The 24,478-nt window shown below is 37.5% G+C and overlaps 1 protein-coding gene across 1 annotated transcript; it reads left to right on the top strand.

The window, feature by feature from the left end:
* Positions 1 to 308: 308 nt before the first annotated feature.
* On the top strand, positions 309 to 23,402 carry IL6ST (interleukin 6 cytokine family signal transducer; the record flags this gene model as incomplete). Its single annotated transcript, XM_079549014.1, has 15 exons — positions 309 to 375; positions 1,493 to 1,804; positions 3,816 to 3,948; positions 4,643 to 4,803; positions 5,138 to 5,289; positions 6,813 to 6,972; positions 12,120 to 12,202; positions 13,296 to 13,515; positions 16,922 to 17,095; positions 17,776 to 17,877; positions 18,407 to 18,553; positions 19,435 to 19,575; positions 20,788 to 20,884; positions 21,733 to 21,814; positions 22,683 to 23,402. The coding sequence occupies 15 exons, from the start codon at positions 309 to 311 to the stop codon at positions 23,400 to 23,402; spliced, it is 2,751 nt and encodes a 916-aa protein (XP_079405140.1).
* Between the last annotated feature and the right edge of the window lie 1,076 nt (positions 23,403 to 24,478).

Raw genomic sequence — 24,478 nt, forward strand, 5'->3', positions numbered from 1 at the left:
AGTGAAGTTTTTCATGTATGATAGCTTCTTTTGTGTAAGTTAATAGACTTTGAACTCCATCAGTTGTCTTAAATAGTCATTGAGCTTGTGAGCACATTAGCAGTGAGTAGAATGGAAAAATAAATGCCCATTCTTTTCCCAGAGAGTAAGGAGATAGTACTTCTGGAGGGTCAGAGAGGAGGAAGGGTATACCTAGGAGATTGTCATAGAGCAAATAGGAATTTGAATCTGACCATGATCTAAAGGGAAGAGTAGTTGCTTAAAGATTTTTTTTTTCCATTCATCTCTTAACAGGAATTCTGTCCAGCATGTTTTCTGGGTGGAACTGGGCGGTCCATTGCTTGTATCTGTTTTTGAATATTTGTTCCTTTGAAGGTAAGTCATCTATCTTAAGCATAATAGATTTACAGAAATTCTTTAATTGGATGCTTGAAGCACACATCTGCTTTTTCTTTAGTTATGTGTGGCAGATTTGGGGCAGAAAATGAGAGATCTATTAATATCTAGGCTATGTTCTTAATCTTGCAGTGAGGTAATGCAGTGCTTAACTAATACTCAGCTCTGCTTCTAGTTACAACTGTTTAATGTAGTAACAGCTAACAGCTGTTAAGTAACAGCTTGCTCTGTAGGGTCACTGTAGCAGACTGCAGTGGTGGGTTGGGTCCTATAATGTGATTTCTGTAATTTAAATGCAATATTGCTTCAAAGTTGTTGGTTTTTCAAAGTTGTTGGTAAGGTGAAAGCTTACCTTGATCAGACTAAGCAGCTGTTAAAGCAGTAAGCTTTCAGTGAATTAGTCATGGTCTCATAGTCATCAACTCAATAAGCAATAAACAATCTCAATAGTCATCAACTGGAACCATGGGCCACCTCTGTTGTGTGGGAAGTGATCATTCTAAAGATGTTTTCTGTGGCTGTTTAATTAAGGTAGCATTTCAGTCATCTGATGTTTAATCTAAGAGCTGACGTTTGTATACCTGTATAGCAATAACCACAATTTTATTGCTAATTGTTTAAAAAAACATGTCTGTTTACCTTCATTCCCAAATACTATTGTACATAACAATGATTCTGAAATAGGTAACTCCAAGTATTCAACTCAAGTATTTGCATGTGATTCTTCTACAGTTAAGTCTGCTGCAATGAAGGTGCACACCTCAGATCTTGTTAACTCTCAACAGAAAATAACTTCTTATATAACTTCGGTTTCTTTGCCCTTCAAAATATACTCAATGTTTCTGTCCTTCACTTTTCTCTCAGTCTCTTTAAAAGCCCTTGGTTATTAGTTGAGATTTTCCTGCTCGGCAGAATTTTTTTTTGGAAGCCTAAGTAATGATAGGCTGGTTGTGCCCCTCAGGTCTGTTTTATAACGGTCAGGTAACTGGTTTCCTGCTTTGGCAGATGTTGTACTGTCTTCAGTATTACAGCAGTGTTGTAGCAGCAGTTGTTGTAGAGTGCACTGTTGTTTTTTTTACATGTTTTTTTTTTCTAGTTTCAGGTGGACTTGTACAATCATGTGGTCACATCATTCCAGAGTCTCCAGTGTTGGCCATGGGTTCCAATTTCACAGCGTTGTGCATTTTGAATGAGAGTTGCCTTGACTTTGGCAATATATATGCTAGTCAGATTATATGGAAAATGAAAAATAAGGTGGTACCTAAAGAACAATACCGTGAAATAAACATAACTGTTTCTAGTGTCACATTTAATGACACTTCTTCTCTGGCTTCTCCACTGACATGCAACGTTTTAGCAGATGGACAGATTGAGCAGAATATTTATGGAATTTCAGTTACAGTAGGCTGTAAGTACTGGGTTTGTTTTGTGGTTTTTTTTTTTGAGCTTAATTCTTGTTTCAATAGTAGCTCTCAAGAAAATTGCTTCTGTGGAAAAAGGGATAAGAATGAAAAATGTCTTCACCTTTGTGTTTATTTCCAGCCCCTCACCTTCTGGATAATTATATAAAATACTGCAAAATCTCTGTCATCAAAGCTGGTGAATAAGCATAGAATAGTTTTCTAAAAAATGGAAAACATTCTGGAGTATTTCACACAGATAAGTGTTTAAGCAGCCTTGAATTTCAGAAAGAAGGTAGGAGTTTAACTTAGAAAAGGTGCTGAAGAGAAATGGAACTTTCCTTGATTTCTTTTTTCTCTCTCTCCCCCCGCTGTGCAAAGAAGTGCAATAATTTATAAATACTACCTTCATAATAGCATAATAAGCTTACTATTTCCTTCATTAGTGGACTGAGAAATATCTAGTCCATCTGTACCACTAAATTAAACCTGAGCTGCCTTTAGAAGGAAAGATCCTTCTTGAATTACTGTACTCTTAGAGAAAGTAATCCTAATTGTAAACTTTCCTTATTCAATCTAGATTGCGCTTGCATAGTTCTGAGCAGGTGTTCTTTGAGGCAAGACTTAGTTGTAATATTAGTGACTTAACTGGTGAACTGTTCACAGAATGCTGGTTAAGTGTTTCTGTGTCCTGAATTTCCTTCCTGAGTATAGCTGGTGAATTACATTGCCTCCTACTGTCAGCAGAAGGTACTGTAGTTACTCTGTGAATTCTATACAGAAGGCTGCTCTAGCTTTGCTATTTAAGATAATACAATTAGGAGTTGTTATGAGTTGAAAAGATTTTGCAGAGAAGTAGTTTTTCATTATAAATCCTGATGAGTACATTTCTTCCCAAGAGAGGTGGAACACATGAAATATAGGGAAAGTAGAGGACAGCTGGAATATCCTGTGATAAATTAAATGACAGTACAGATAACTTGAGTTGTAATCCACATGTGAATTTTGAGGTGCATAGTTGTTTTCATTCTGTTAGTGTCCTATGAACAGTGAGAGAAACGGTATATTTCAGAACAGTACAAATATTGAGGAACAAAATTGTATGTTTGTAAGTTGGTGATTGCTTAAAATAGGATCTTGTGCTTGAAAAGAAGATAAATATATTAAAAAGAAGATAGATTAAATATATTAGACTGTTGTAAATGGTGATATCCTAAAAGCTACAAACTCAGTGTTAGCTCTGTATGCCATTATTTGAGTTCAAGAAGCAAAAATAAATAAATAAAAAAAAATCAGCTGCTCTTTGAAAATTTCTTACATGCTATTGAAGTGTGCTGGTGAAGACTGTGTATCTTCCTTGTAGGTATCTGGGACTAAACCTTCCCTCTCCCAATAGTTGGGATATCTCATCCAATAGTTGCAAGAGCTTCTAACTTCTCAGAAGCTGTTTAAGTTTCTAAACTACAGCAGAGTTCTCTTGCTCTCAGTCTTGAGAAGTCCACGGAACAGTTCAAAGAAACTGAAGCCAGGGGTCAGCTTTCACCTCAGTTCTTTTGAGGCCAGTCTCTTCTCGTTTTCTTAACTCTCAGTTAGGAAATAGTCCAAATTAATAAAAGCAAGCTATATATGGGTTGAGTGAGAAGAGATGTAACTATTACCTTATATCTCAAGTTATTGGCAAAGTCAGCATATGCCATTGCAGCTCAACTACTCATCATCATTTTTGTTCCATGTCATTTAAAATGTGTAGGGTGGTAGATGAGATGCCTGATACTTTTATCTGCCTTGTATCTGTTTGTTACTTTGTGAGGCATTTGCTCCTGATTTTGCTTGTGGTTTCTCAGAGTAGATGCTTAAACTTAGCGACTTTGGTTTTCCTCCTCCTTTAAAAATACATGTGACTAAAAATACTTCTGGTGCTTTTTGAAGTTGCTGTAATAGAATGTGTAGTATGATTCTTATGGAATTGTGTACGTGATAAAATGTATATATTAATTATTGCTAATTCTTTTTGTACAGTGCCCCCAGAGAAGCCTGAAAACTTAAGTTGTATTGTATATCAGCTGTCGAATCTCAGATACCCTATGAACTGTACCTGGAACCCTGGAAATCATACATTCCTGGACACTCATTTTAGGTTGAAATACAGGTGGTAAGTAGCTCTTTATATAATATCTAAACAATTTTAAGCAATTTTTGTAGGCTAAACCAAACTTCCTTGAAGTTATTTGATACTTTGAAATCATTCTTAAATTCAGTGTTTTGAAAAATTGCTGCCTGCTTTTGAGGGGAGGGCAGAGCTAAAGCAGCTCACAGGAATTTAGAACTCCAACTTGAAATTTGTTTACTGCAGTCATTTTACAGCAGCAGCATCTTAAGTTTTCTATTCTTGAAGTATGTAAGATAGTTTGAGTACAGTACACCTAATTGTTATGTGGGTGGATCCAAAATATATACTGTTTTTCTTAGGTGATGGTTCTGTGCCATACTAAGCAGGTAAAGACAACAGCATATAATAACTGGATTTTGTAGTTGTTTACTGTGTATTCCTTAAGAACTCAGTGTTGTTGGTCCACAGTATAATCTTAATCTTCAGCAAAAATTTTTCTCCTGTGAAGTCAAATTAAAATGTTTTTCAAACTCATTCAGATGGTGTCTTCTCATGTAAAGCAGAACAGACAGATATGCAGTCCCTCTCTGGGAATAACTCCTACCGCTTCCCATCTCCCCTGGTTTTTGTAAAGTGCTTTGGTAGTGAATGTGGTAGAAAGTATGAGTAGCTAGAAAACCTTAAATTTGAAAACTCTCTAAGGGAAATAAAATTTTATATGCTTTTCTTTACTTAGGTCACGAGAAAGCTTTCCTGACTGCATACCGAAATCTGTAAATAATTCTTGTACCATTTCTGATGTTCAGTTCTTTGTTAACCTGGAGGTCTGGGTAGAAGCGGCAAATGCTCTTGGGAAGGCTGAATCTGATCATCTTGTTTTTGACCCCATTGAGATTGGTAATCAATATCCCTATTAATAAAGTTTCAGTACTGTGCATGACTTCTGTTCCTGTACATATTGCTAAATAGCTATTCATATTTTCCATTATAAATATAACACTTCTAAGTATTATTAGATAGAACTAGAACTGTGCTGAACAAAAATCAGAATTTGGAAGATTGCTTTTAGAGCCAGAAGTTCTTATGCAGCCTGCTTTAGAAATTTTTGTGAAATAGCAGCCATTTGGGCTTGTGGAAGGCCTTAATGACAGTGTTGCAGCACAGTGTGCTAATTGCTAGAGGCATGGAAAAATAATGCAGCTGCAGGGATGACTGACTTCTTCTCTTCTAGTCAAACCACTGCCTCCACACAACCTATCAGTCAACTCAGGAATACTGCCTACTGTTCTGAAGCTTTCCTGGGAGAACCGGATTTCAGCAGCTGTGATGAAACTGAAATTCAATATTCGCTACAGGATCAGTAGTGATACAAACTGGATGCAGGTAACAAGAATGTCTCTTCTGACTATTCTGCTGTAATCTGTAAACCAGCACTAGTTTGTCAAACTACTGCTGAAGTTTACTTAGTGTTTCATCTCATCTTGTAATTTATGTGGTAACCGAACAGTTCATTTTGCCTATTTTTGCCTATTTGATGCGAAATTACTGATCTAAATGTAGCTTAGAATGCTGGGATGCTTTTTTAAACTGGTTATAGCTATAAGAGTATGATACAACAGTCTGGTTGTCTTGCATACATGCCTTGAGCTTGACACAGTCACAACCGGAAAAAATGAGTGTGTGTCATACGTGTATAATATGTTCATGTCCTCAAGAGATTTTTTTCTTTTATGTCATTCCCTGGCTGTATCTTCAGTAGTTTATCAGTTTTTCCTTTCTTCTTAACGTTCTCCGAGCAGTGGTATTCCAGAAACTCTTTTTTTAATAAAAATTGTCCAGTTTTTGTTTCACTGTATAGATCCAAAAGTATTTTGAATTTTGAGACTTCTTGAAAGAGTAGTTGATGTTAACTTCACAAAATACAGTGTTGGATCAGGTAGCATAGCAAACTGCTTGTGACTAGGATAGTGTATCTCATTCAAGGAACATTTGCTTTAAATGCAGAGATTTACAACTTTAAGGTCTCCTGTATTGATATTTTGTGCAACACTGTTCAGTACAGTTTATCCTGCAACTTCAGAATCTGTTGATCTGTTGTACTATTAAGTCTTTTTTAACTTGTCTTCCCCATTTAACATATTGAATCATAGAAGTGTTTGATTAAAAAAGAAGAAAACTCCAAAGACTCTCACTTGCAAGTAGAATTACTTGTGCTGGAATCAGTGTGTATGAAAACATTAATCTGTTACCTGATATGTTTTTCTATTTATACAGTAAGATCTTTTTTTTTTCATTCAGTTGCCATCTTAAAAGGAAAAAGAATTATGGGGAGAGAAATTCTTTTATTAATAAAGTTCTACACTGCCCTAAAAGAAAATGCCAGACTTTCAAAATATTTCAAAGTATTTCCATGTCAATTACAGGAGACTGGAAGTAATGATCTTGAGTACTCTAGCTTGATAGATGCCTTCTAGCACAGGTATTCTGCGGTGGTTAATCCAGGAGACACCCATCCTGGTGTTTCAGAGCATTACATATCAATAAGAGGAGTTACAGGAGAAGGAAGAAACTTTGTATTCCGTATGTTTATGAGAGTTACACAAATATGAAAAGATTCAACAGAATGTAAGAGTTATTCTGAGATAGCTGCTTGCCTGTTTTTGTATATATGCTTCATGATGCACCTGATAAATATATAGAGCTGTGACTGAACTCCTACCACATCACTGGTTGAGAATTTAAGCTTTTAGAAATAAAAGGGACAAGAAGGGACAATATTGTATTGATCCTGTAATATCGTGTTTAAGCTGTTTGAAGTGGATACTCCTCTTGAATGTGAAACTGTAGTAGTGCAGGACTAAATTTTCTTTTTTTGATCAGCTTGTAAAATCTTCCTTCCATTACAGGTTCCTCCTGAAGATACGGCTTCACCAAGGACTTCATTCAGTATTCAAGGCCTCAGACCTTACACAGAGTATGTCTTTTCTATTCGATGCATGAAGGAAGATGGAGAAGGGTTTTGGAGTGACTGGAGTGAAGAAAAAGTTGGGGTTACAACTGAAGATAGTAAGTAATATACCAAAACTGACTGCCAACTTTAAAAATATGAGTGCTCAGCAGTTTGACAATAGCCAATTGAAATTCTGCATCCTCATTTGAGCTATTTGATTTGATATGATTGATTGATATGCTTGATTCTGCAACAGAATCTGTTTTTGTATGAAAGCTTTCTTTCAATAGAGAGAGTGCCTTAGTTCATGAACAGTTCAGAGCTAAGGAGGCCATCAAATAAAGTAGTAAGTGAGCTAGCATCACTTAATTATGAACAAGAAGATTGTTTTTCAAGCAGAAGCACTTCAAAAAAGAACATGCAGATGGAAGTGTGGCCTCTTGTTCACTGAAGCATGTAAATAGAACACTATTTTAACTTTTCCTGCATCTGCTACTCTTTCTTGCTTGTCACAGTACCACGGCCTAGTTTTGCAGTGTCTTGCATGCACTGATTTATGATACACTGCCCACAATTGCTACATCTTGCTGCTCATCCTTAGTCAGGTAGACATTGATATGGGTGGTTGTAAAAAAGAGAACACCATGGATAAATCACTGACTTTAAGCAAGATTGAGCCTATGTGAAGAATGGCTTTAGTTGAGCAATATTTAGTCAAAAAATGATTATTTTGCCACAATTTCCATTTTTTATGATAGTTATTGATTTTGTTGAAATCCTGTAGATCTAGATTTAAGGCATCCTTTCCCTTTGCAATATGGCTGAAAAGGGATTTGCTGCTATTGTGAGTTAGTGAGGAAGATGTTTTACCTGTAGCAGCTCTTAAAGGGCAGTGTTCATATCATATTTAGTCTTGCCATAAAGGACTTGGCAAGCAGGATCATAGAACCATAGAATTGTAGAATGGCTTGGGTTGGAAAGGATCTCAAGGATCATCAGGCTCCAACCCCCCTAACACATGCAGGGCCACCAACCTCTGTATCTCACACTAGGATGTGCATAGCGTCTAATTTACACCAAATATTTCACAATTAGCAAACACAAAAGATAGGGCATATTTAACCAGTAGGCTAAGTTTTAATTTCACAGCCCTAGTGGGAAAAAGCTGCTGAGGAGTCAAAGGTCAGCCTCCTCAGCTTTGCAGGACGAATACTCAGCATCATGTGTAAGGTCCATCCACACTGCATCCAACTGATAAACTTGACTGGCCATGGCCATTTGGCTTTTTGTGGTGATTCAGTCAGCTGTTTGTCTCTTGTTAATAAACTGTTCTGTATTTGTGCTATTTAATCATAGACTGTCATATTCCTTCAGGACAATAGTACTAAGACTGTCACTGCACTGGGGCATCTTCCGTTAAAATACGTATTCAAGTGCATTCTGTATTTCGTAGCAGCATTGTTTGCTTCCATGTTCTCATGGTTCCAGTTTCTCATGAACACATACATTATTTGAAAAGTAGCTACACCTCACCTTGCTACTGTATGTATTACCTTTTACAGCTAATGGAAGTAATTTCAGTATATCCTGCTAGTGAGGCACTCCTGCAAGTTTGTGTTTAAGTACAGTGGCGGTTCCTTCTGCCACTGAGTTTTTGCCAAAACTATTAGTTGAGCATACTATGTTTAGCATTTTTCTGTTACGTATTTTTATTGTTTTGTAGCATTTTATGCCTTAGCATTTCCTGTAGCAACTGTAAACTCAAATTGCAAAACAGCAATAATTATTGGAACACTGACATTAAAATCACATCCATATGATTGTTACTGCAAAACCTTCTAGGATATAAGGCTGGATTCTTAGATTTTTTCCATCAAATGGAAAGCAAGCTGTGAAATGTGTATACAAACACAGTCTAAATCTATGCGTACTGCTGTTTAATGGGACAAACAAATTTCTAACAGTCTGCTGCACTGTGTTCATCCATAAGATTTGAACCATTGTCTCCAGATACAAGCCCAGACTTTGTTGATGTTCATCAATGTTCTGTGATCCATTGAACATTTGTCATTCATTTGAATGACCCATCTGTTAGACTGAACTGGAACTAAATTAAGAATGTTAAATATTAAGTAGATCTTTTAAGAGGTGCAAAATGCTATCTTCTTGAATCTGGACCTCTGTTGGTGTCAAAACACCTTGCAATGATATGTTTCTTGCTACAGCTAAAGTGAACTAATTTCTTGTTATGGTCTGCTGTGCTTTTAGTAAGTGTTAATATAGTCTCTTCTGTTCAACAGATTGCTGTAGTTGTACCTCCCAGTGAAAACAGAATATTCATTCTTCCTTTGTATTGCTTGCTAATTAGTCAGCACTTTTGTTGCTTATAGATAAGTTGAGAGTGAAACTTTCTGTTCTGTTTGCTTACATCTTCAGTGGTGGTGTCACTTCCTGCAAATAGCTAGATAAACTTGCAAATATATAGAGTTAAAAGGATAACTTGAGCAGGAAAGGACTTCAAGAAGTCTCTCATTCTCTTTATCTTTTTTTTATTTTTTTTTAATAAGTGCAAGGCTCAGACAAGGAAATCCAGTTCACAGGATCAGCAAAACCTATATGAAAACTACACAGCTACCTGCTGCAAATGTTAAATGAAATGGCTGGATGTTTAAGTTACTTCTGCCATTATTATTGCCTGTATAATCAAATTAGAAAACTGAATTTCAGGCAGTATGTTTTGTTTAAGACCAGTTAGACCAGTATTCTAGAAAATTGCACAGTGCTTACATTCTGTGTTCAAAATGTCCTGGTGACATGCTACATTAATGGCAAAGACACAAATGTATGGTATTGATGCTGAACAGTAATGTGAGAATTCTGACAATTTCGAAATGATTTAGCAGCTTTACTTCATAATCCTTTTCAGGAAGCATATGTTTTGTACCCACAAATAGCAACCATAGCCAAAGGTATTTTTGTCCAGCAGAAGAGACTTGCTATGTAATTGTGTGTATTACAGTGGTATATCTAGTGATTTCTGGGGATTGCAAGAATAAGTTACCTTCAGAGCAATTTGATTTTTAGAAGCTTGATTGGTTTCCTCGTAAATCACCAACAGCAGAATTGGAAATCACATGTTGATTTCTGGCTTTAAAGAGAAATAAGCACTGTTGGGATTTTAAGCCTTATTTCTCAAGTAACTTGGTTATTACTAGTTAGAAACTTCTCCAATTCTTGTATTGTGAGGTGTGAAACATTTGTAGTTTGGTTTGGTTCTGTTTCATTTCTACTTTGCAATGTTAGCTTTATATCTGTTCCATAATGATCCTACCCAATATGAAGACAGTGCACTGACTTCTACTTCCATACTTGATAGCTGACAGGGAACCTCTTTTTTTCCTCAGAACACTATAAACGCTTTGTGGTATTTGTTTAGCTTCTAAGTCTATTTTTTTTTTTTTTCCCTTCTCTGTGCTTTTAGTCTTTTTTGATTGTGCTTTTCTTGGTCTTCCTTTGGCAGTTTCTAATTAGTTCTTTAGTGCCTTCCAAGCACTTCAGTACATCTGTCTCTAAACAGTGTGAAAACAGTAAAGAATTTTATTTCAAAACACTACTGCACTGGGTCAGAAGTCTGTCCTTATTTATCCTAACTAACTAGCTCTCAGGAAATGAAGTTTTAGGTTGAATTTACATTTGAGCAGAAAGAACACTTGTAGGTAGAACCTGCCATTAAGCAGAGTGGAATTTGTAAGTATGAAATTACTTGCCTTGCTTGCCTTCAGCTCTAGTCAAAAATTATTTTTTTCTGGGGAGGTATTATAAAAATATTCTTTCAATAGCCTAGCCACTTTTTTCAACTTCAGTGACAGTGCTTTTCTGCTTTCTGTTGCATGGAAGAGATGTGTTCTGTGGTTACTATCTCAAACTGAGCAATGGGAGTTTCGAATTTCCTGCTTGCTAGACCGCATTGCTGCTTGGCTGTTGCAGCTTGCTTTGCAAAGGAAAAAAGTAAACCGCTGTTAGTGATCGAGCATCTATATTTTATTTTAGCCTGAGAGCCGAGGTGTTAATGTAGAAAAAGAACATGAGGCAGGTCATGTTGCAGTCGTGATCTGCATTAAGTGTGTGTGTGTATGTGTGTGTACTGCTTCCACTTTCTGTGAATCAAAGCTGTGTACTGAAATAAGATGAAGAACTTGGCCTCATTTCCCAGCTCTTTCCTCCTGATGTAGAGCATAAGAGGCACAGGCAAGATGCACCCTGTAGACTTGACATCACTTTTTAGATGTGAAACTGCCAAAACTTTTAATTATTAACTTTGAAAATGCAATAAAAGAACTTCCACACAAACACAGTCTAGCAAGATTATAAATCTAAATGCATTTCAAGACCTATTTTTTCCCTTGTGGTTAAAGTCCTTGCCAAGAGTTAGCCATTTTTTCTTTCTTTATGCACTATGATAGATTCATTCTGTGTTTAATTGAAACTTACAATGGAAGTACTGCTTAAATTTCTAATGGTACTGACAGCAAAAACTATTGTAGCGTTGTGCAAAAAATACTGCAGTTCTGTTATTCAAATTCCTCCAATGTTTTTGTAATAAAAGGGTATTTTAAAAAAGGGGAAACGGCTGGAAACTGCAGCATAGGAAGTTCCGCACAAACATGCGCAAGAACTTCTTTACAGTGAGGGTGACAGAGCACTGGAACAGGCTGCCCAGGGAGGTGGTGGAGTCTCCTTCTCTGGAGATGTTCAAGACCTGCCTGGATGCCTACCTGTGCGACCTGGTGTAGGGAACCTGCTTTGGCAGGGGGGTTGGACTCAATGATCTCTGGAGGTCCCTTCCAACCCCTACAATTCTGTGTGTGATTCTGTGTGATTTTTTCATGGGAGAAACCAGTCTCCTCATTAACTATTCTGTAGTTGCCATTTTGAGGTGACTTGATATTGAGTGGTAGGGAAGGTGTAGTGGTTACCAAGTGCAGTAAGTTTGTCAGTATGCAGAAGCGTGGTATTGTGCTTCTGAACACAAGCTGCACTTTGTGGATTTAGCTGTGCCTTAGCCCTGACAAGTTTGGCCATTGTCACTGATGCTCAGTGTGGTGATGTTCACTTTGATATTGTGAGTTTGGAGCAGAACTTTTCCATTAAGCTATTTCACTTAACATATCTAAGCCTTCTGTCTTCTCAGGGAAGTAAGGAAACAACTTTTTTTTTTTTTTTTTTTTTTTTTTTTTTTTTTTTTTTTTTTTTTTTTTTTTAGAACCATCTAAAGGGCCAACCGTATGGAGGACCATTGATGCATCTCCCTCACCAGCTTTTTGGACTGTACGACTGATGTGGAAGGTAAAACAATGTGCTAAACTGCAGAAATTGAATATTATTTTAAAAATGATTTTATGTGGAAACTTACCTCAACAGATTCAGTAGATATCTGGGATTGAACAGTTACCGATATAAGAAATAACTTAATTTTTTCATAACTTCTTAATCTAGTAAGTATGCTGAAAGTAAGATTTTAAGGCTTGTGAGTAATCCAGAATCCACTTCAAGATTTCCCTCTTGCTGTCTTCATAGGCAGTGTGTGGAATTGGAAACTCCCTTGCACATAGTAAAGTTTGACATTCCACCTTCTGATATATCATACAGGAATCCTTCAGCTGCAAAATCCATTAAGCCTAGAGATATTCCAGAGACCAGACTTACTAAATATAGCTCTGTGTGTTTGCATAAAGTAGGCTACTGATTAGTCCAGGCTGTGAAAGTGAATGCAATGATCAGTCCCCATCTCCTGCTTTCTTCTGGTTTCTGAACTTTGTTATATTTGATCTAGCTTTCTTTTATTAGTATTTTTCTCTTAATAGATGCCTTAGGTGAACTTCCCTGTATGTGGATCCTTTTCTGATTTAACTTGTATGTGACATGCCACTCTGACATTATTAATTAGCTTAGAATTGGAAAACTGGTGTTACTTAAGTTCACCCTGTCTAACCATTTTCTCAATGTTCACTGATAGTTAATATTGTTACAGATAATATAGACACAAATATTTTTCTACTTATAATAAAATTGCTCATTCTGTTTTGCATTTAAAGTCAACCCAATCTATAAAATGAAATTCTTTTGATGTCATTGTGTTGTGAAGTTATAGAAAATGTAGTTTTTTTCCACACAGCGTCAGAAATCTTGACAGAGGTGTTTTTGTTAGACAGCTGGATAGGATTATGAGTCAAGTGAGAAGATTTAAACAAGAAATGGTTCTAGAGAGTACTGTTTTACAGAAATGAACTCTAAACCCATTTGCAATTCTCTTAATCATGTAACTTATTTATATACGGGTCTTTCTCCCAGTTCTAAACCATTAAACTATGCTTCGAAGCTAATAAAGGTTGTAACATTTGTTCAGTATTGATATAACAAAAAAATGTATTTTTGACAGGCACTAGAGCCATTTGAAGCCAATGGAGTGATCTTGCAGTATGAAGTGACTGTCAGAGCTAAACCACCTCTCTCCCATCCGCCATGGAGGTACAACGTTACTACCACAAGCCTTACATTAAAGCTGCCAAATGGAACTTACGAAGTGACTCTGATTGCACATAACAGAGTTGGGGCATCCCCTCCATCAGTTCTGCTTATTCCATCGAGTAATTCAAAAGGTTAGTGTTACAATAACTTCTCTAACATTCAAATGCATAGAATAATAGAATCTCTGTGTCTTCCCTGATTTAAAAAAAAAAAAAAAAGTTCAGTGTTGTAAAATTATACCTTTTACAGTAACATAGAGTTGTAATACTGTTAAATGTGTGTGTGCTCTTTACTCCTTCTAATTATGCTGCAATTTGAACACGGGCTGTTCTGAAAGTAATGCCTCCTTTTTTAGAGTGTTGGTCTATGACATCAGAGACGTGTTGGTGGATGGGGCAGAAGTAGAAGTTGAACCTTCCAATATTCCTTTACATTTCATTGTTGTGTGACTGGTGGCAGCAGAGGGAAGGTCTGACAAACTGGCATGTGACATGGAAATGCTTATGAAGCAAAGATGTGTCATTTAATTCTTCCAGCATAGCTAATGGTGGTAACTGTGTTCAAAAACAGTGTTTTGTAGCTATTTGCTCTACCAAATAATGTTACTGTCCTCTTTGTAAATGTTGTTTCCTTGGAAATAAATAACAGAATCATAAAATCACCGAGGTTGGAAAAGACATCCAAGAGCATCCAGTCCAACCATCCACCTATCACCAGTATTTTCCACTAAACCAGGTCCTTCAGTACGACATCCAAATGTTTCTTGATCACCTCCAGGGGCAGTGACTCCACCACTTCCCTGGGCAGCCTGTTCCAGCACCTGACCACTCTCTAGGAGGAAAAAATATTTCTTAACATTCAACCTGAGTCTCCTGTGGTGCAACTTGAGGCCATTCCCTCTACTCTTATTGCTAGTTATGTGGGTGAAGAGGCCAATCTTCACCTCACCACAACCTCCTTTCAGATAGTTATAGAAAGCAATAAGGTTACCTCTGAGCCTTGTCTTCTCCAGACTAAACTATTCCAGTTCCTTCAAATGCTTCTCATAAGACTTGTGCTTCTGACCCCTCACCAGCTTCATTGCCCTTCTCTGAACATGCTCTGGGGTCTTAATGTCTTTGTTATATTGAGGGGCCCAAAACTGAACACAGTACTTGAGGTGCAGCCTCACCATGGCTGAGTACAGGTGGATGATCACTTCCCTGTTCCTGCTGGCAGCACTATTTCTGATACAGGCCTTGATGCCTTTGGCCTTCTTAGCCACCTGGGCACACTGCTAGCTCATGTTCAGCCAAGCATTGACCTAAACCCCCCATGTCCATTTCCTCTTCCAGCCACTCTGCCCCAAGCCTGTAGCGTTGCCTGGGGTTGTTGTGACCAAAGTGGCAGGACCCAGCACTTCATCTTGTTGAACTTCATCCCATTGGCCTCAGCCCAGCTATCCAGCCTGTCCAGCTTTCTCTCTAGGGCTGTCCTACCCCCAGGCAGGTTGATGTTTCCTGCTAACTTAGTGTCATCTGCAAGTTTACTGAGGGTGCACTCAGTGCCCTCATCCAGGTCATCAGTAAATATATTAGAGAACAGGCCCCAGTGCTTACTCCTGGGGAGCACTGCTCATGAGCAGTTGCCAGCTGGTTGTAGTTTCATTCATCACTTCTCAGGGCCTGGCCTTCCAGCCAGTTTGTTACGCAGCAATGAATGTACCTGTCCAAGCCACAGGCTGCCAGCTTCTCCAGGAGAGTATTGTGGGAGACAGTGTCAAAGGCTTTGCTGAAGCCTAGGTGGACTACATCAACAGCCTTTCTTCCAGGTGAGTAACCAGACCATCAAAGGAGATCAGGTTGGTCAAGGAAGACCTGCATTTCATGAACCCATTCTGGCTAGATCTGATTTCCTGGCTGGCCCTCACATGCCATGTGATCTCCCTCAAAATGATATGCTCTGTAACTTTTCTTGGTGCTGAGTTCAGGCTGACAGTAGTTCCCTAGATCCTCTTTATGACCCTGCAGGTAGATGAGATTCTAGCAGGGTATCTCCCTTAGTAGGCTCTCCTACCAGCTGCATCAGGAAGTTTGTCTACTGCACAATGGGTTTCAGCTCTTCCTGTTTGTTGCCCATGCTGTGTGCATTGGTGTAGATGCATTTCAGCTGAGCTGCCGTCTCAACTCCAGTCCCATAGTCTTTCCCCTAGGCTCATTTCTAGCAGGCCTGGTTTTATCCTCTTCTCTCTTCTTACAAGCCCTGCCAGCTCCTGGGATAGGATCCTGCTCCCCCTTTGAGACAGGTGAGACCCATCAGCAGCTACTGGGCCAGGTGCTGAGTAAACCACCCCCTGGTCAAAAAAGATGAAATTCTTGTTTGCACCAGCCTTGCAGCCGCGTGTTTATGAGATTGGCTTTCCTGCTTCATTAAGTATCATTCACTGCCACTGAAGGGACAGAGGGAACTACAACTTGTACACCCACTCCATCCACTAACTGCCCCAGTCCCCTTTTAGATAAGTCCTTTTAGATAATCCTCAAGCTTCTCTCAGCAGCTTAAAAAACTCCAAAAATAGGAGGCATTACTTTTGGAGCAACTTACATATACCAGAATTCATGACTATTTTATGCATTCATGAATTAATTGCAAGATTTGTGTGTTATTTTACTGTTCTTTGTGGTCCACAGAGCAACTGTGCACTGTATTTTTTATTTCTTCTAGAATAGCAGGCATTTCTTTTTTCTAAAAATAAAATATTTTGGGAAGCAAGTGTCATCTACTCTGTGTATATTCAATTTAGCTATTGTTCTTCTTCCTTCTGCTTTGTGGTATTCCCTCCCACTCACCTCCCCTTTCTGATCCTGTCCTTGTCTTACCCTCTGGTGTTTCCTGTATCTTGTGAAATGGTGGGAGCAGACAACTGTTCGTTTTCCTTTTTATCGTGTTCCTTTTATTGCGCACTGGTAGTAGTAAATGCAGGCTGGTTTCTTCTTACTGCCCTCATCTGCTGAATCTAGCCTCTTACACTCTTACACAATCCAAGAATGAGGAGCATAGGTAACAAAAATTAAATCATCAGTGGGTCTGATACTTGGTGCATAAACACTAGGGGAGAGCCACAGATTCTAAAACTACTAAATGACCCAACTAAAGATAAGCTTCAACATAGTAGTATTGCAGCTGGAAGAACTTAGTAAGATACGAGAATATATTGAGGATTGGAATGGGAATTTAGAAGGTCTGCAGATTTGATTTTACTGTAAAACAGACCCTTTAGTTTGGAAGAAATATTGTAACTCTTTATTGTGCAATAAGACAACTTATTATATAAAAGTGTGTCTAATTTACAGTTGTTGAATAGCGTTGTTTGTCTCTCATACAAATTCAAATGTAACCTTCTAAATTTCAGCAAATGATAACATTTTGTTAGGTTCTGTCAAATTGTCACCATTACAATAATCAAAAGTATCTTCATTTGACAAGACAGCTGCTGTTTTGACTATCTAGTGGAAGAAATGTCAATATTTAGTACGTTTCTATTTTCTTTCATTTCAGCTCCTGTGAGGAATATTAGAACACTACCTAAAGATGGCAAATTGTGGGTAGGATGGACTGCTCCTAATAACGTTCTTAAATACGTAATTGAATGGAGTCTGATGTCTAACAGCTCAGGCGGCATCACAGAGTGGCAGGTAGAACCAGGAAACATTCAAGGAACATACTTAAAAGGTACTTATCTTACAAGTTTGCAAATATCTTGTAGAACACTAAGAATCTAGTGAATATTCTCAAAGAGAAGAAAATATTTATGGTAACTAGGTTTCTCTTTATAGGGTGGGAATCTGGAGTAATGCCGGGACTAATCTTATTTTATCACAAGTATATGGAAATACCTATATTTTTGCCAAATCAACTCATTTTTACATTTTGAAATAAATTCACGTTAAACTGAAAAAAGTCTTACCTGCGTTTTGCTTTTAATCTCATCATTCTTGGGAGCGACTGAAATCATAAAAAGGATGAGGTCCTTCCATATCAAATTGTCATGCATCTTTAGGACAAACAGTGAAACTCAATCAACTTTACAGTTCTGTTCAGATGGTAATCAGTGGCTCACATCTATAATTATGTGTTTCAGTGTTGTAGGCAGTTAAAGTCTTAATTAGAATGAATTAGGAAAACAGCCAGAAATCTCTGAAGTCTGCTTATACTTTAATGAATCACTTTTTCTCTTAGTTATTTCTTTGGAGCAATATGTAAATGAGCTCTAGAATAACAATCTACTGCATTAGTTATAAGAGCATTTAACAAAACAGACAAGGCTTGGGACCCTGCATCTAAGGTAGATGGCATAGATAGTGAGAAATTTAACTCTCTGACACAACTTATCTTAAAATTCCTTTTATTAGGTGACATTAAACCATTCAAGTGTTACTTGATAACTGTGTATCCTCTGTATGCTGATGGCCAGGGAAGCGGACAGTCTGTGAAGGCTTACCTTCAGCAGGATCGTGAGTACAGAAGTCACCCTGGAGCACATTCACTGACATCTTGGCTAAAATAGTGAAACCTTTGCTTTCATGCATAATTGACAGTGGCTCTACACATAAGGGCCATCTGACATAATTGTTTTTTCCTCTATTTTAACATCTATTCTGCTAGTATACAGTATTTAATTAAATAGATGGCTTTGTATGAGTTACCCTTTTCCAGCACAGGATTTTGTTACTTTATCAACATAATATTAGTTCTTTGGTTTATTTGAGATTCCAAATATGAAGTCAGGAGTAATTGACTTCAGTGGAAGACTTCAAGTGCTGGTTACTTTTTCATGCATTTTTCTAGATATTCCTTTTAAAGCTTCTTTGAAATTGCTATATTGCCTGAAAATAATGTTGTGTTAAAATAATGCTTTATAGATGAGTTAGCCCAGCTATTCTATTGAAGCTTTTATGAAATAGCAATCCAGTTCTCATTAATGCACTACTTTTATGGATGGGAGGATATGCAATAGAAAATAATGTTCATCTACCATTACAGGTCCTTCAAAAGGACCAACTGTTCAGACAAAAAAAGTAGGAAAAGCTGAAGCTGTTTTGACATGGAACCATCTCACAGTAGATGAGCAAAATGGATTCATCAGAAGTTACACAATACTGTACAAAACTGTCGATGGAAATGAAACAGGTAACAGAAGGCAGAGACATGCTTTGTGGTGTTGAAGTACTCAGTCTTTCCTTCCTAATACATGTTCCTGGAAAAAAAGAAACAGCCTCAAGTATGTTTGTCAGTCTTATTCTGATGATATAAAGCTGATGTTAGAGGTGTAGTTCTCCCATGCAGTCAACAGAAGAAAGTTACCAATAAAGAATTAAGAACGTGCAGTCTTTGTATAACTGGCTACTGAGTTTGGTTTCTGAAGGCTGATTGGCAGTTATTGTAGTCCATCTGTCTGTCTAAATACAGAACAAGGAGGCTATGTAACAAGATGGGCACAAGCTGGAACACAGGAGGTTCTGACTAACCATCAGGAGACCCTGCCAACCTTAGCCATTCTGAGACTGAAGATGAAGCTAGACCATTCAGTCTGCAAAGGATTAGTTATTTATTTATTTAAAACTGTGTTTTTGCTTCAAGTGCATTTTCATTCTTCATAGTCTCTATGAGCACCAGACAAAGACAGGGAGATGACACTGTAGAAAGGTGGGGTTTTTTAGATCTACATAAGCTGGAAGAACAATTTACTTCTCATTATCCACTAGATTTTTTTTCTAGCTAACTGTGTATTTTGCATATTAGAGGCCTTTAAGCTTCAGTTTTACTTTCAGTTTGCTTCCTGAAAAAATAATGAATTATCACAAAGAAGGAATAAATTCAAACCTGAACAGAAACAAATTAACCTCAGCATTCATTGTACACATTTGTAATCTTTCTGTGACGGTTGTTTTCCTTGCAGCCACACGTTGCACAGAAACTGTTGTTTCTTAAGATGTAATGTCTTAATGCCTTTGTGTTTATGGAAATCTAGTCAACCATACTGAAAACTAGTATATTTTTCTTCTCTTCAGCTGTGTCAGTGGATCCATCCAAGACAGAGTATACCCTCTCTTCTCTAACCAGTGACACACTGTATACTGTGCGGATGATGGCATACACAGATGAAGGAGGCAGAAGTGGTCCTGATTTTACTTTTACTACACAGAAATTTGGTAAGGAAGAATTGGGAAAAATCAACAGAAGTAGGAATTGATGTTGCAACAGTATAGCAGGGCTCAATTTCTAATCTGATAGGACAGGAAGATGATTTAAAAAAAAAAAAAAAAAAGTATTTCAGTTGTTCATCATACTCACAAAGTGCAAGAAACTGTCTAACATTCAAGCACAAAAGGATATTTGACTATTTTTATTATTTGAATTCGGTTACAATTCCTTTGGGCTGTGTCTTCTGCATGTTTTCTGAATTTTCCTCATGTGGCAAACATGCTGGCTTGAGATGTGCTTCTTGTGTATTGCTTAGAGTACAGTGAATGGCCTGCTTTGTGTGAGTAATTAGAATTTTCTCAATGTCACTGTATCCTTATCCTTATTGGATGGCTCCTATTCTTGTCTCAAAGACATTGTCTAGAATCTTTATTTTAATCTGAATGTAGGTTGCCTTCATTTGCTTTATTGGGGTGCTCTGCTAAGTTGCAGGTTTGGGCTGGGAATCTCAACCTGTTGATGTGGATGCCTGTCAGCACATGCCATTCTTTACAACTCTTATTCGGCTTCGACATTCCTATTTTAATGGCAATTAGTTTGTTACAGTTCTCTACAGAAACTCATTATGAAGAGTCAAACTTGTATGTGCAGATTTACAGAGCTTTCTGTTTATAATGGTAAGAGCAGCAACATTAGGTGGGTTTTTTTTTTTCAGGATAGTGTTGCTCTTCCCTAAGCATTCTGTAAGGTTTACTTATAAAATATATGCATCATTTGGGAAGGGATACATGCCAACAATGCAGTTTTAAGTGTTTATAGGTAAAGGATGTTTTGATGTACAGAATAAACTGATAACTTACATTAGTTATTTGGTCTTGATAATGATACGGCAAATGGTAGGTCTCTGAAACTGGACCACGGATGCATTAACTTAGAAATTGTATCTGCCTAAATTATAAAAATTATTCGTAACATTACAGCTTCTAGAGCAATCTGTGGTTTTTATTGATGCAAGGCATTAGATTATTTGAACTGAGCTTTTCTTAAGTTTAAAAACAAGGATTTTTTCGTAGAGGTAAGAGATTCTTCTGAAGCTGAATCTTGTGGCTATGCTATATGTTTGGTTTCAGATTGTCCCTGCCTGTAAGGAACTGTGTGCTGCTGCTGATTTTCTTTTATGCCAAAAAGGGCTGTAAATGCTTTGTGTTTTTTTTTCTCAGGGAGAGGAGAAATTGAAGCCATAGTTGTACCTGTGTGTCTAGCATTCCTGTTGATTGTACTCCTTGGAGTTTTGTTTTGCTTCAACAAACGTGACTTGTAAGTGTAAAAGAAGCCTTTCTTTCCTCTTCTTGGTATGTCTTGGTGTAACATGAGATATGGCAATAATTCATTATGAACATGTAAGTGTTCTACAGCTAGTTTGGAAGAAAAAAGTAAAACATACTATTAATAAACATCTTTGTATTTTTCTTGAAAAATCAAGGGCTTTTCTGTACTGATTTTGTTTATTACTGAGAATCATTATCAGTGAAACAATGTCCCACAGATCAATCTTCAAGAGAATTTCGTGCTAGTCTTGGTTAGGGTTAGGTTTGTTAGGTTTTTATTAGGATATACCATCTGTGTTGTTTTGTATGTCAGCAGATGAGACTAAAATGGTGGCTTTCATTTCATAAAGTACAGAATATTCTGTTTAACTATATTCAAGCTATTTAGTGTTAGCAAACTTTAAGTTTACTCAATTCTTATTTAGTATGTAGTGGCATATATCGTGTCCTCTTCCAGCTCATTTTACCTCAGAGTTCTCTGTGGCTTTATCTGAGAGCTGAAGTGTTTTCCCTGAGAAAGAGCATCTCTTACATGTCCCCAGTCAACTAACATTTCTTTCTGATTTAAAAAAAACTATTTGTCCTCCTCATTCTGACATCCCTGCTGCTTCTAAAATCAATTCTTAATGGACTATAGTTGAAAAAGCCATCTTGGAACATGTCCAAATTTTGTTGTTTGCTGTGATATTCATAGTTACCTCAGAATAATGAAAGTGTATGCTTATACCAACGTAGGCAATATTTTCTAACTAAATATTTGCTCATCCACATAGCAATAGATTATCCACATAGGAATTTAGAAGTGCATCTTTTAATCTTGTTTTTAATCTTCTGCAGAATTAAAAAGCATATCTGGCCTAACGTCCCTGATCCATCCAAGAGTAACATTGCTCAGTGGTCCCCACAAGTTCCAGCTAAGGTAATACTCATTTTTCCGCATCCTTAATTTTCCTGATATAGAAGACCTCAAACTAATCAGAGGGAGTCTTCTCCCTTCTGAAATACACAGAATTATGAGTTCAAAATAAGACTGGATGTAAGTTTCACAACATTATTATATGATACGGCTAGAAGATGACACGGTTGGACTGGATGATCTCTTAGGTCTTTTCCAACCTTGGTGATTCTATGATTCTATGATTCTAAGACTTAATTGTCATGTAGGTCCAGTGTTAGAAATATATGATCCTTAGCACAAGTTCACAGCATAGAGCTTGAATTTACTAGTTTGGAGGGCCAAGCCCCGATTATTATACTCATTAATGGGAAAACAGTACTAATTAAACAGCTTATGATTCTTAACACTTTGTACAGTTAAGTGTGAAAGAGAGGGAGATCTAAAATACAGATGCTAAGTGTGGCAGAAAAATCTGTGCCCTGTGTGGGATGGATAACAAGAAATTCTGTTCAGTAAACTGTGTCTAACATCTTCTTAAGCTCTGATTTTGAACATGCTATTGAGAGTATGTGTGCATGGCCTCTGTACAGAATGGTCTGTACTGCGTAGTGAATGGTTTTCTGTTTACAGTTCTTCAGAACAATTAAAAATTAGAGCAAAGCTTGCACATCCAGTTGCAGTGCTTAGAGTGCTTATGGAATTATGAATATAAAACAACATCTTTCATTCTGTAACAGATAGTTGGAGGGTATTGCCACGCTCAATAAGGAGGCAAACTGTATAAAGAATGTTGGAGTTACTACAGAAAAGGAAATAAGTTATTAAATATTTTGCTTGTTTTCAACTTAAATAACCTTCCTCTTAGGCAACATCCTTCTCTTTCTTTCAGCACAACTTTAGTTCTAAAGATCAGATGTACCCAGAAGGCAGTTTCACAGATGTGAGCGTCGTAGAAATAGAAGCTGATGACAAGAAGTCTTTTTCAGAACAAGATCTAAAACCTTTTGATTTGCTCAAAAAGGAAAAAAGTACTTCAGAAGGGCACAGCAGTGGTATTGGAGGATCCTCGTGCATGTCTTCTCCTAGGCAAAGCGTCTCTGATAGTGATGAAGGTGAAACTACACAAAACACTTCAAGCACTGTGCAGTATTCAACTGTAGTACTTAATGGCTACAGAGATCAAACACCTGTACAAGTCTTTTCAAGGTCTGAATCTACTCAGCCTCTGCTAGATTCAGAAGAGAGATTAGAGGATCATGCTGGAGGGAGTGACGGTATGCCACAAAGGCAGCAGTATTTCAAACAGAATTGTGGTCAGGATGAAACCAAGACAGACAGGCCATTCTTGGAAAGAGCAAAGCAGATTATTTCTGCTAATGAGGAGGATCTCGCTGGGTTTGCACAACTGCAGATCTCAGGTCAGAGATCTCTAGGCTTCGATCTGGAAGAAGATACACAGGAAGCTGCTCTGCCAGATGTTTTGCAGACAAGTACTGAAGGACAAACTGTGAGACCTGAAACAGTGGAGGGAAACGTACCATCAGTTGATGAAATGCCAAAAAGTTACCTCCCGCAGACTGTGAGACAAGGGGGTTATATGCCTCAGTGAGAGAAGAGACTGGCTATATTAGGCCTTCGTTAGTGCCTGTTCACATTTTTTTTTCCTGTGTTTCTGATAAATTAAGCTAGGTATTTTTATCTGAATGCAGATAGAAATATTGAAATTAGGTGAAGAATAATTTGACAAAGTACAATAAGGACTATGTTTCCGTGGAAAATCTGCAGTCCAGACCTACTGGAGACTTACTCTTATGCACTACATGAAATCATATTTATCTGAAAAGCTGAACAAGCCTATGTGCTACCTTGCTTTTTGTCTTGTCATATCCGATTTACGTATGATTGAAAATAGCAAGTTTCAGTTAATCACATTGGCCAACAGACCTCCTATAGAAGAAATACTTTGATTTGTGACAGTGTACAAGCCTAAAAAGCCAGCTTTGGTTGCTTGGAGCATCTTTGTGCAAAAATGAGACTGAAATTCAGTATTCTAAAGCATAAAAATACTGTATCATACACTTTTCAACAGCTTGATTAACCTTCTGAATTTTGACTTGGCCCAGTGTCACAGTTTCAGACTTATCAAACTCAAGTGTGCAAGTCATGCATCCCCATTTAAAACCTACATAGAAGTTGTGATGGTGTGCAGGTAAAAAATGCTATGATTGCTTGACTCTGAGTGCTACTATAGTCACTGATATTCTTTCTGTATTTAGATACGCTTGCACATGAAGTATATAATAATTTGGCCTAAAAGTGTGCCTTGCTATTGGATGCACAACAGTTCAGCCTTTGTGTTTAAATGTTGAATCCAGATGAAAACGCAGACAAAGATTTTTGAACCCCAGTCGCTTCCTGATGACACTGCATCTCTCCGGTCGTGTTAATTGCCTTTGTACAATATGTCTGCCTTGGCAGTGTACTGCTTGAGAGATAAATAATGGGCTGATGGATTTCACAGTCCCTATAACTGCTCAGGAGAAGGGGAATAGGATCTTCTTCCTGATTGACTATGAAGATTAATACTACAGGACTTCCTTGAAACAGAACATAGCAAAAACCAAAGCGCTCAAGTCATTGAATGCTCAGGGGGAGAAAGAAAAAAAAAAAAAAGCAACTACCCTG

The sequence above is a fragment of the Tetrao urogallus genome (genome assembly GCF_951394365.1).
Source record: "Tetrao urogallus genome assembly, chromosome: Z".
NCBI classification, from domain to species: domain Eukaryota; kingdom Metazoa; phylum Chordata; class Aves; order Galliformes; family Phasianidae; genus Tetrao; species Tetrao urogallus.